General features: G+C 41.6%; 1 protein-coding gene and 1 long non-coding RNA gene across 3 annotated transcripts in view; one reads left to right on the forward strand and one right to left on the reverse strand.

Annotated features, from left to right (window-relative positions):
- The window catches only part of LOC309380430, a 31,713-nt gene that overhangs the window by 18,218 nt on the left and 164 nt on the right, over positions 1-13,331 (forward strand). The window contains exon 2 of one of the 2 annotated variants that reach the window (XR_014172924.1): positions 4,164-4,242. This is a non-coding gene — a long non-coding RNA (uncharacterized lncRNA). Of the gene's footprint in view, positions 1-3,879; positions 4,243-13,331 lie in introns of those variants that run through there. The other variant, XR_014172925.1, reaches the window with a different exon arrangement.
- The window catches only part of CWC27 (CWC27 spliceosome associated cyclophilin), a 112,854-nt gene continuing 104,982 nt past the window's right edge, over positions 5,460-13,331 (reverse strand). Inside the window, exon 14 of the mRNA XM_081930298.1 lies at positions 5,460-5,857. Coding sequence (XP_081786424.1) covers positions 5,695-5,857 — 163 coding nt within the window. The 3' untranslated portion in view covers positions 5,460-5,694. The remainder of the gene's footprint in view (positions 5,858-13,331) is intronic.

The raw sequence follows: 13,331 nt of genomic DNA on the forward strand, positions 1-13,331 counted from the left end.
GAAGAAAGTCAAATTGAAGGGGATTAAGATATAATCTTGACTTTTAAGAACAACAAAAACCCAAGACACCCAGTCATACCTGTAGTATAATAGGAATGCAGGGTAGTTGTTTTTTTTTTAAAAGTTTTAAAAGGCAATTAGTTATATAGACTTGGATCCTGGGAAGTGCTGGTGGAGTTGACTTACCCATCTCCTTTCCCTGAGATCCTCTGAAAAACCCTCAGGAGACCCTCCTGAATGGGGGCAGACTGTGACATTGGGGCACTAAGATGGATACCTGTGCCCACATGATTTAGGAGAGTCTCCTAACCTTTTGGAGCAGCTTTTCCTGTAGGGGGGTGGGACAAAATCACCTTTTGGTGAACCCTCTCCCACAGATGCTTCTCAGAATTCAAACAATTCTATTCAGGCACTTTCACAGATTCCTTATATTCAGACATAGACACCATGAATCTATGCCAGGTTCTCCTGAATACAGTATAGAAATTACCCTTCCAATAAGTGAAAATATACAAAATTATGCTACAGGCTTTTTCATCTGCTGTTCAGGCAGCAGTTGTTTCCATTTTGGGCTGTGTGCTGCCCATGAAGATCTTGGTTCTGATAAATGTGATGTTTACTAGACTTTTTTATAGACCAGCACGGTCAATTTATGAACTCCTTCCTGTCCTTCAGGGCGACTCTCTACTCAGTGCACATGACCTTTGTTTAGGGAGATATGGGACAGGTTTTAGTAAAGGCTGGTCGATGTCAACTAGGGCTGTCCATGTTTTTTTATAAGTGGATCTGCTGCTGAAATGATAGAAAGGCATTTCTTCTCTTCCTCCTTCTATTCATTGCAAGATGTGAAGTTGTCTGCAGTAGTTACAAGTCCTGGTATGACAGTTGATAAAGCAGTATGTCTCGCAAAGGACCCTAAGATCCATGAATAATAGCTTAAAGATCCCAGGCCCTAAGGAAGCCAGACTATCCTCCACCAGGGCCAGAGCTTTTTCAGTGATGGCTCCGACCTGGTGGAATGCTCTGTCCCATGAGACTAGGGCCCTGCAGGACTTGATCTCCTTCCCTAGGGCCTGTAAGACAGAGCTATTCCGCCTGGCCTTCACTTTGAATTAGCTTGATTCTCTATTCCCTTTTCCCATTCCTCTTCTATGAAGAAACCCTTTCTGGGACCCCGGATTTACATTCTTCTCTGGTCTCCTTGTTGGCCCTAGTAGGACCAACTTGGCCAGTTAGCCCTGGTGATCATTTGATGTCTACTGACTGGGCCCCCCCCCCAAAAAAAATGACCCCTGAATTTTTGAATTTTATTGATATTGATGCTGCATTTTATGTTGTTTTATGCTGTTTTTAAGCCACATTTTAACAAATGTTTTATATTTGCTGTTAGCCGCCCTGAGCCTGGTTTTTAAACTGGGAAGGTCAGGGTATAAATAAAATGTTATCATCATCATCTTATGAGGTTTTTGGCCCAGTGGAGCCATTAAAAGCTTCCAACAGTCTTAGCTTAAACACACACACTTTTAGGAGGGGGGGAGGCAACGGTTTCCCTGGTAAAATAGGAGCCAAGTGCTAGGGGCTGAGGTCCCTTTGGCCCCCTCAATAAAATATTTGAGGGGGTCAAGCCCTCCCAAAGTCGATGGGCATTGCCATTCAAATGGTGCGTGTGCTGCATCTTGTGAGCAATGACCCCCATATTTTATCAAGTCAGCATACCTGCCTGGTAGTAAGTAGAATGCAACTGCCCTGCATATGTACCTGGAATACCTGCAAGACCCCACCCTATTCCTGTATTTTATTTCATTAAAAAAACCTGTTTATTATAGTGAATTTTATATTTGCTGGTGAATGACAATGTAATGATGATGACAGTGTCAGGGAAGGGCTGTAACTTGGTGGTTGCACATCTGCTTTGGTGCAGAAGCTCCCAGTTTCAATCCCTGATGCCTATGGGTAGGCCTGGGAAAAAAACCCCTCTGAAACCCTGGAGAGATGCATCCAGTTTGTGTAGACAAACAGTATTGACGTATATGGACCAATAATCTTGATGGTGTATAGTAGCATCCTATGTCATCGGTCTGCCACATCATTCACTGTTACTTTTAAGAAATTGTTTCTGGCCATAGCTCATAAATACAGCAATGGATATTGAGGTCTTCAGGATAATTGGTGAAATTTTATTTTCTATCTACAAGGAGGAAAGTACACAAGAAGGGTGCCTGTGGAGGGCAAGTTGGTTTTTTAACTGTTAGTTCTAAACACTAAATTAGAACATTAATTTTAACTAATTGCAAAATAATAATAATTGAAAAAATGCATCTTCTGTTAACTCCTTTGTTCCCCCACACATGAAATGGGGACAGTGACAACCTCTTACAAGGACTCTCTTCACACCTCCATTTCTCTTTCTTGTTATCTTAGAGAGATTACATAGCACATTTAAACAATATTCGGCACTAAACTGAACCACACCACTTGGAACCCTATTAACATGAGACAGTTTTATGTACATCACACGTCAGACCCTATCAAGAAACGTAGTTATCGTGGCTTGATAAAAGATACTATACCTTGTTGAACTCATTCTAAAAACAACACCAGTGAAGTTGCACTTCAGCTTTTAAAATGACCTTGGTTGATGCATCTTAATAAAGACCTTTGGACTTCATGCATGTGTGATTTGTGTTGGGCCCAACCCACCAAATTGCTTTCTTGCAAAATCCCCATTAAAAATGAAGAGGGGAAAGAAAGCGCAAGGGCTCTTGTAACATACTTGTTATGGTTGTGTTGCACATCACTGTATATCCACTGCGTGCTTACTGGAGTATTACGCATAGAAATATTTTGCTTAGTGCAAGGTACTGTTGGTTTCTAGGCATGTAAACATATCTGAAACGGGAGTAGAGGGTAATGCCTGATGATGTTGGGAACGTTTATCCCTGGGCAGGAGAAAGTGATAATATCCCTCTGTGCTGTTTGAAGGAGAGGGCCTTTGGGGTGGCTCTCTGCTAGATGAATGGTTAATGCTGGCTGAGTGATGGGAGTTGTAGACCAAAACATCTGCAGGGCAGCAGGTTGGTTAAAGGTTTGCCAAGTACAGTCCTGCCAGAACTGACAAATAATTTCAGAAGAACATTCAGGCAAACGTATAGGGCACTCTTGTCAGTGTGATTAAGAACACAGGATGGCTGACCTGAAAAGTGTTCAAGAACAAACATAAATCAAGATTGTAACAAGCATTCTTAAAAGCAGAATGTGGAAAACTAATGGTAAAACAACACAAACAAAAACTTTTGAGAAAAAATTGATCATATTATTATGAGCTTGGCTATGATGAGAAAAACTAGGATAAAGAGGGGAGACAAAACATTCTGCAAGAAGGAGGAAAAGGAATTTGGCCACATATTCCACAATGGACTATGTGCACAAATCTGAAAGGAAGGTTTTATAATTTAATATTTTGCTGTTATTTAACACCTGCATCCATTCGTTACATATTGTGGTGCAGCTAATATATGTTCGGAAATGTGGAACATGGAATGCTTCATAATTTTTGGTCCTGCTCCAAAATAATGACATTTTGGTGGACTATAATAAATGAGATCAAACTTATAACATGGTATGGTTTTCCGATAAGCTCATTAATTATACTATTTAGATATGTCAAGGATCTAGTTTTCCTAGTGGACATGAAATTGGTAACGAATTTGCTAACAACCAGATGCTTATGTAGCAATATGGTATTACTGGAGAAAATATGCTTAGACTTACAATTGAAAACTGGACGGTAACAATATGGAAAGGTTGTATCTATAGTAAAATTCACTAATATTGTGTGAGGGAAGGCAGACAACTTGATCATTTAATTTATTGAAAAGTATAGCAGCTTTGTCATGTATAATAAGAGTCAAGAGTATATTTGACCATAAGTATCATTGGAAACTATTTAAATAATAATTGCTACATTTATTGTTTTGTGTTTGTTTGTGTGTGTGTGTGTGTGTGAGAGAGAGAGAGAGAGCGCGAAATAGAGAGAGAGAGAGAGAATGCTGCTAATTCTGTTATATATTTTTTATGTGGTGTTATATTTTTTCCCCTCAAATATTTGAAGCATTATGAATATTAAAAGTGTTTGATAAAATGTTGCCTTCTATTCCGAACAGGAATGCTTCCGTTCCGGGTTCCAGCCAGCCATGCCCCTATTCCGGATACCAGAAGCCAATAGAAGCTCAAGTCAGTCAAGTAAGTCACTCCCTCTCTTTGTCTTTTACAACTGAGTCTCAACCATCTGCAGCTGCAGAGCATGGACAATTCTCTCTCTTTTTTTTGTCTTTGAGATGCTGGTGTTTATTTTTTTTAATATAAAATATTTATTAAAGATTTTCTTAATACAATAAAGAAGAAAAAACAAAATAACAAAAAAAAGAAAAAAGAAAAAACACTTACATCTTATAATAGCCATATTTTCTTCACTTTTTTGGACTTCCTCACATCTCTCGTTCCTGCGTTCCTGGTTTATAAAACTTTAACCAGCAATTTATCACCTTGTTTCAATTCTTATTTTATAATTCTCCAATATTGTGTCCCTAATTTTAGATACATTTCTCCAAACCTTGAAAAACTTAATTTTAACATAATATTTATCCAAAATTTATCTTTTCTTAAATTTCACTTGTCTTCATATTCCTTTCAACTAGCTTAGTGGTGCCATGTTATTTACAATCTTGCATCTTTCTTAACACTCATACAATTTGCAATGTTTTTGTAAATAGTCCTTAAATTTCTTCCAGTCCTCTTCCACTGCTTCCTCTCCCAGGTCTCGGATTCTGCCAGTCATTTCTGCTAGTTCCATATAGTCTATCAGTTGCATCTGCCATTCTTCCAGTGTGGGCAAATCTTGGGTTTTCCAATACTTGGCGACAAGTATCCTTGCTGCTGTTGTTGCATACATAAAGAATGTTCGGTCCTTCTTTAACACCCTCTGGCCAACAATGCCTAAAAGAAAGGCCTCTGGTTTCTTAGGAAAGGTATACTTAAATACCTTTTTCAACTCATTATATATCATTTCCCAGAAAGCCTTAACTCTAGGGCATGTCCACCAGAGGTGAAAGAACGTTCCCTCATGAGCATGGCCAATTCTCATTGGGCCTTTTCTGCGGCTGAGAGTAGATTATGGTTTTCACATTTTTATTTAAATATTTGTTGTATTTCTTCAAACTTCAGAGTTTCCCTCAGCATGCCATTGCCCCCTCCCCTTTCTCAGTGGCCCTGTTTTGGCTCTGATTCTGTTGGCACTCAGCACCTGAGTTTGCTATTAGAGGGAGCGATAACAACATTATCCCCATTTAGTACTGGCAAAACCTTTCGTTCCATATTCCGAAAAGATACTTTTCGGTATTCTAGAGAGATTGCAAATGCAGAACCCTCTACTTTAAGAATGCAACTACATAAACAGAAACTGAGAATGGAAAAGGAATTATTTATTCACAATAATTGCTCAGAATGATTTCAGGAAGCTTTTTTTTTTAATACATCAGAATTCACAAAACAAAGCAGATAGCACTGTTTCCAAATTAGACACCAGATTCCTTTTCACACCTTGTAAGTGATATATTTTGGGACACCAGCTACTACAGAGCCAGAACATTTGTGCAGTCATTTTCCAAGCTGACTCTGGAAAACTTTACATTCATTTCATCTCCTTGCCTTTTTCTCTCTCAGAATCTTTTTGCTTTCTTCCCTTCGTCTCTTATTAACTGGGTTCCGAGGATCATAAATTTCAAAAGTATCTTCATCTTGCACACTTGCATCTTTCACCTTTCTGGTTTTATCTTCAAAATGGAGCACGTGTGACATCCTGTTAAGAAAAAAGATAAGCACTCATTTTGTTGGCAAGGCTAAAGTTAAATGTTTTGTAACCTGCTTTTTTAAGGGAAATTAAACAAACATAGGAAAAATCTTACAATAAGAAGCAGTAAACAATTTGCACATTTTTACCTTAGATATAATGAAACTGTTAATTTCCACATGTAAAAAGAGCATCATTTTACAAATAAGTGGGCTTGGGGGAAAAACACATTCCTAGCAATGAAAAAGATAATCGGCTAATGTTAATAAGCTTTAGCAGAGACGTTGCCTTAGAGATACTCAAATTATTTTTTCCGGGAAGTTTCCGTCAAAATAATAAGCTGGGTATTTTACCATTTTATACTTTTTATTTTGATACTTTCCCTGTTTTTTGCCCAATAAGCAGCCATAGTACAAAACAAAACCCATTTTTTTATTGTTGTATATTAACATAGTAGATGATAAAAGACATTCACATTGAAGTCATGACTAACCTAATTGATTTGCAGTGTGTCTACTTTAAGCATGACTAAGTCTGGATGCAGCCCAAGCTACAAATTAATATATACACCATTTTTATTTTTTTAAAAAGAAAAAATATCAGGAATAGTGACATCCTTTTTTATCAGCTTGGAATGTTTATCAACTTTCCTATTAATCACACTGTACTTTCCTAAGAATTATGTGTTTAGTATGGGTGGTGCAATAAAACGGGTGAACACTATAGGAACCTTTTTATAATCAGTCTGACTGCATCATAAGCCAAGTTTGTTGTAAAAATGCATTTCTTTCTATGAATAAGCACAGACATTGTTTCTTCAGACAATTTTCTTTCTTGCATTATTTACCTGTCTTTTACCAAGTTTGTATTAACTCCAGTTAATTAAATTTCCAATGATAATGGAGACTATCAACATGGGTGGGAGTCTTAACTATCATGTTTGGCTCCAAATGGCAGGAAAGTCTGGAATAGCTCAACCTATCAACTCTGACCTTGTTAGTAGGTGAAACTCAGAGCAGAATGTTCCATTCTGTTACCCCACTGAAGAGGATACTCCTCTCCTTCCACTTTCTTGCTAATGACAGATCTAAGAATGGTAGGGTTCCACTCACACCTATTGAGAAATCAAGGACTTTCCCACATCACAGCATGTTGAACTGAATGTAGCTTTACTTCATGCCTTGAGGAGTAATACTTTTCACTGAAGCTGTAAGCTTCATATGAAAAATTCACTTTATTTCTACCTTCTTTGAGAGTCACCCCCCGCCCCCAGTTCCTTTTCAACAGCTGGATTGGTAAATAAAAAAACAGTTTTGCTTAGCGCTTTAGTGTTTCCCCACTGTGCTTTTTGTTTGTTTGGAAGACTGTGGAAAAGCAGGGTACAAATGCTTGAAATAAATAAAATTAAAATCCTGTGGATCCTTAGGACTAGAATTTTACAAGCAGACTGATGTCAACTAGACCAGCCTTTACCCCAAACCACAACTCCTATCACCCCAGTCAGTACATTAGCCCTTCCAAGGTTTGGACTCTTCTAGTGGACAAGAAGTTGAGTGACAGCAGGCCAAGCTCTGGGGGGCTAATGGGAATTGTAGTCCAGAACACCTAGAGGGCACCAGCTTGCAGAAGACTTCACTAGAATATGCTTTTGACTCAAAAAATATGATGCCACAAAACAGAAAAAAATTTGTGATGCTGGGCAAGGAAGGGCTGGGCAATGTATCGCCGGGCAAACATTGTTGATCTGGCGATCAATCATGATGTTCAAAACCCTGCTTCCTACCACAGCGCTGCAAGACGTTGGGGTGAAATCGCTGGGGCTTGCACACGAGTAGGAGAAGCATCAGGGCTGTTCAGCTGAAGGGGGTGTAAAGCCTCTTGCCCCCCAGCTGAGGGAGCGCTGATGCGAACAAGTGGCAGGTTGGAGGCTCCATAAAACTGCTTGGCTGAGGCAAGGGCAGCTGCGTGCTCCTCAGCCAAGCAGTTTAAAAAAGAGGAGGGAGGAACAAGCTGTATTGGTTCCTCGCCAATGCAGCTTGTTTCTCCCTCTGTGCCAGTACGAGGGCAGAATGGGATGGCGGCTTCACTCAGCAGTATATCGTTGGTCGAACTGCTGCCATGCCTGAATCCCTCGGCTACCAGAGCCCACTGGAGGGAGTCAAGCGGTGGCAGTTTCACCCGCAATATAGCGCCGTGTGAAGCCGCCATTGGGTCTGCCCCCATACTGGTCCTGGGCGATGTGTCAATACATTGCCCAGGCTTATTGGATAGCACTACTTTCTCCTGCATTCTTAACCAAGAATAATGAAACCATCAACTACAATAACAGGTATAACATCCAAATACCGTATTTTTCACTCTATAGGACACACTTTTTCCGCTCCAAAAATTAAAGGGAAATGTGTGCGTCCTATGGAGCGAATGCAGGCGCCTTGGCTTCAGCGATAGCAACTCGAAGCCTCCGAAGCACAGAGGGAGCAAGACTCTCCTGGCTTCAGCGAAAGGAACCCAAAGCCTTTGGAGCGCAGCGCGAGGTCCCGCTGCGCTCCAAAGGCTTCAGCCATGCACTTGCCTGGAATTCGGAGGAGGAACAGAAGGGTTTCCTTCTGTTCCATCTTCAGCTTCGCTTGAAGGGGCACTGTGCAAAGAAGGAGAACTGTGCAGCGCCCCTTCAGGGACGCGCCTGCCCTGGCTTCTGCCTTAGGCTTCTGCAGCCTCTTGGGCAGGGGGAACCTTCGTCCCGCTGCCCTGAAGAGGCTTGGCGCGGTTATCCCAGAAGCCAGATCCCTCTTGCTGTTTTGGCTTCTGAGATTCAAAATGTTTTTTTTCTTGTTTTCCTCCCCCCCCCCCCCGCAAACTAGGTGCGTCCTATAGAGCAAAAAATACGGTACTCTATACACAAAATTTGATTCCCTTCCTTGATTTGTGTTGCTTTAACTTTTGTAGTCTACTCACCTGCTGCCCCTATCTGATTTTCTAATGACTGTTTTTTATGCTTTTAGTATTCTGTTGTAAGCCACTCTGAGCACCTTTTCTTAGGCAGGAAAAAAGCCTATGCATTTAAATGTAATTTTCAAAGACATCTTCAGAGCTTCGCAGTTAGCGGAAAGTCCTACTTTGAGAAATGAGACTTTCTCCCAAGCAACTGTGTGTTAGTAAATAAGACAATAAGGAAGAACGTGCAATAGGTAATGGAACAATTAACATATATGACAGCTCTGGGATCACATACATCCCTTGTTTTATCTGAAAGCAAAAGTACACTACAAATGATTACAATAATAGTTCCATCTGTTTTTCTTTCATCCTTCTTGAAAGGAGGGAGCGGGAAGGGATTTGAGCAACAGACCAGTTGTGATTCCCAGCACAAATTCCTGCGCCGTGTGCCTCCATAAATCACTAATTGTAGTGAACTGAAAGCATGCTGAAATTTTACAATCTCCTATGAGAATACATATCCAGACTTGTTATAGAGTTGTTTCCAGTATATAATGCCCTGATATTTTAAAATATTGATTGTTGGAGGATGAACAATTTTAGTACTGTGTGTTGATTTACTGCTTCTAGCTATTTTATGGCAACTTTGCATTTTTAACTTGTAACTTAAAGATACTTTGATGTTGTAAAAACTGTTAAGTTAAACAAATAAATTAATGAACAAACACACCAGTATCCTAAGCATTTGTTTCATCAATCACATCCAGCATTCAGCACTATTTCTTTTCTTACACTGTGTTTGGTCTAGTGTAGCTATCACATAACAAAAACACTGGTTGTCAAATACGCCTCTGGTCCCAGGGGGTGCAATGTCGCAAGGAACAAAATTATTTAACTGAGGGAGGACTTAGCTACCTCTCCCCCCTTTGGTTATAATATGGGGGAAAGTTCCATACTCTGCCTCTTAACCTAATCCAGGGGCCTCATCAACAAATCCAGGGGCTAGAGAGATGGAAATGTACATACCTTCTGCAGCAGATGCCTGGGCTTCATGTTTTGGGGTTCTTGCCTTAAATTAAACTGATCTAATGCATCAAAGATTAGTTCAGAATGAAGCCAGGCGTCTAATACTGATTTAATTCTCTGTGACCACATGGGGGAAGATAAGATGCCATCATTAGACTACTTTAAGTTCTTTAAATGGACTATTTAAAATAAAAACAGTCATAAAAGCCTTTCTGAATAATAATAAAAAATGTTTTCACCACCCACTGAAAAGTAGATTTACAGCTCTTCCTAGGTGCCACCAGTGAATAGGCTATGCTCATAGTTGCTAATGACGGGTCAGGGAGCAGTGCCACTTATATCAGTCTCAAGACTTGAGAGGTTCTGTGTAGCCACATATGGACTTAAGATAGTGCTGGACCATTTTGTATAGGTGGACCATTGAAATAAGCTCCAAATGTTAAAATGAAGGAGAACTGAAACAGGTAGTTTACCCGACAGTTAGAAAGAAAGATCAGAATCACAGAGGCAGAAGGCGCAGACGATGGGAGGGAGCAGTCATAATAGGGAAGCAAAGCAACAATTTCTTCCAGTGGGTCAGAGTAATCAGCATAAGTGGTGACACTCCATGCTGTCTACATTGACTATAGGTGGAGGTGGATGGTTCTCAACTTACTATCCAAAACACAGACAATGAGAGCAGACAGGATGAGTTATACATACCTTAATGGTTGTCAGTTAATTTTGTAACCAATTCTGCCTTATACTTTGAGAATGACTGTTCTAGACTATCCCTTCCTTTATACTCTCAAGTACAGTGGTGCCCCGCAAGACGAAAGCCTCGCAAGACGAAAAACCCGCAAGATGAAAGGGTTTTTCAGTTTTTGCGACGCTTCGCTAGACGATTTTCCCTATGGGCTTGCTTTGCAAGACGAAAGCCCATAGGGAAATCTCCGGGGACCTCTTTTAAATGCTGGCGGTGGGGAGCAAAGCCTTCCCCCCCCCTCCGGACTTCAGAAGAGGTCCAGGAAGGCCGGCGGGGGCGAAAGGCTTTGCTCCCCACCGCCAGCATTTTAAAAGCAGTCCGGGATAGCAGGGAAGCGCTTCCCGCTATCCCGGACGGCTTTTGAAGGCAGGCGGGGGGGAGCAAAGACTTTTGCCCCCCGCCCGCCTTCAGAAGAGGTCCAGGACCTCTTCCGAAGGCGGGCAGGGGGCAAAAGTCTTTGTCCCCCCTGCCTGCCTAACCGGGGGCTTTTAAATCGCCCCGGGACTGTCCTGGACCTCTTCTGAAGGCTGGTGGGGGGCAAAAGTCTTTGCTCCCCCCCGCCTGCCTTCAAAAGCCGTCTGGGGGCTTTTAAATCGCCCCGGACAGTCCCGGGGCGATTTAAAAGCCCCCGGTTAGGCAGGCAGGGGGGACAAAGACCTTTGCCCCCCACCCGCCTTCGGAAGAGGTCCTGGACCTCTTCTGAAGGCGGGCGGGGGGCAAAAGTCTTTGCTCCCCCCTGCCTGCCTTCCCGGGAGAGCGGGAAGGCAGGCGGGGGGAAGCAAAGACTTTCGCCCCCCGCCGGCCTTCAGAAGAGGTCGGGGGACACTGTCCCCGGACTTGGTCTGAAGGCGGTTTCCATAGGAACGCATTGATTTTTAATGCATTCCTATGGGAAACTGTGCTTTCCAAGACGAAAAACTCGCAAGACGAAAAGACTTGCGGAACGAATTAATTTCGTCTTGCGAGGCACCACTGTATAGAGACTGGTTGTGAAGGCTTTGGAGGAATTGGTGATGGATATAACTAGTGAATGCTTTGGCTCTGGTCACCCTCAGCATATTCATGACCTCAGCTTGCACTCTCTTGCTAATGCTCTTCTGGGCTCTGGCTGAACATTAAACACACATGGATGACAGCACAGAATCCAGTGCAGTCTTGCATATCCAAGGCTTTGCAGCAGATCTGACCTTTTTAAGGAGCGTTAATCAGATGCCCTCCATCCTCCAATTTTGAAATATTTTAGAAAAGACATCAACAAAGCCCTGAAATTTCAGACGAACCCTGTTTCCAGTCACCAAGACAAGCTAGTCTGAGCATTTGAGAGAAATGGGTGCTAACACAATCATAATGCCAACAGATTGTTCTAATGAAACTACAAAGGTTGTCTACAACTGAAGAACAAAAGTTTTGACCATTCTATTTTGTATGTCCCTAAAATATATTGAAGCTGAAGGCACAACCGCAAGTGCTGCCTTAACAAACGGATGCATGCACAAAGCAAAGACTAGTTAGAAATATGCCCCCTGTACAATGCCAGGATAAACATCATAGGCTGAAGAGATAGTGAAGAAAACATACAAATCACTTCCATATTTAAAATCAAATTAGTTTAGAATGATTAATCATATTGCAAAGCACACTAAAGACATGACTATTGTAAATAATCACCACTGTATTTTATATGGTATGTCGGGTTCACCCTTTCAGTATAGCTGAAAGAGGAAACAGCTGGCTTTTTAAACTTTCTGACAGCTGTTGCAGTGACTTCCAAAAATACATTAAAAGAATTTCCAAGCTTTGACTTTCAAAGCTTTATTTGTAAGGTAGAGCTTAACTATGTCACAGAGACCTTTATTTGTTTTGCTGCTAATGTTCCATCTCTACAATGTGTATTGTTAAGTAATGCATTACTTTCATTAAAAACTCTGAACATTACACCCCGATTCTACACATCTTGGAACCAAGTCCCCATGATTTCAGAGAAATCTGTTTCCCAGCTTGCAAAGGGTGGCTATCTAGAACCCTAATCTAGGAAGGGAACTTATTACAAACGATGCATAAATTGAAGTGTGTCTGTTTCCTATGCCCAAGACAGTTTTAAAAACCTGGATGAATTTAAAGCTGGTTGGCATATCTGCCGCATGTGTGTTGCAGTGCACCAGGTGCCATGGGGATCTAATCAGAAGCCTTATGAGCCAGGCAACGTCCTTCCTGCCGCACTAGCAGGGCTAACTGGTCAGAGGAGGGAACTTGAGACCAGCCTTTCCCAGCCCGGCGCTCTACAAATCCCAGCAGCCCCAGTCAGTATGGCCAATGGGCAGGAATGATGGGAAATGTCAGTCCAAAACTTCTGCAGGACACCAGGCTGGGGGAGGTTGCTCCATGCGCTTTCCATCCCTTGAGACCAAGTCATTGTGTTTGGCATTGTGACACGTGTGAGGGAGCAACATAAATGTGCTCTTTGCTTTATAGTGCTCTCAATCTGCCATCTCAAAAAGGGCAATAAAAGCAGAGAAAGTATGCCTTTAAACCTTAGAACATTCCAGAAAAGGCTGTGAATCACTGTATTTGAAAAGTCAGGACCGCAAAAAACGACAGAGAGAAAATGTTGCAACACTTCTCCCCCATTTGCCCCAGAACTGCAGTGCACAAAGCAGGCAGGCAGACAAAACAGATGAGTGAATCCACCGATCAAAGCAACGAAGGTCTCCTTCCCCAGGAAAAGAAGTGTTAGCTGTTCTGGAAGAATGAACTCACTGGCACTCTTTTCATTTC

The sequence above is a fragment of the Podarcis melisellensis genome, assembly GCF_964234715.1.
Source record: "Podarcis melisellensis genome assembly, chromosome: 11".
In the NCBI taxonomy this organism is placed as follows: Eukaryota; Metazoa; Chordata; class Lepidosauria; order Squamata; family Lacertidae; genus Podarcis; species Podarcis melisellensis.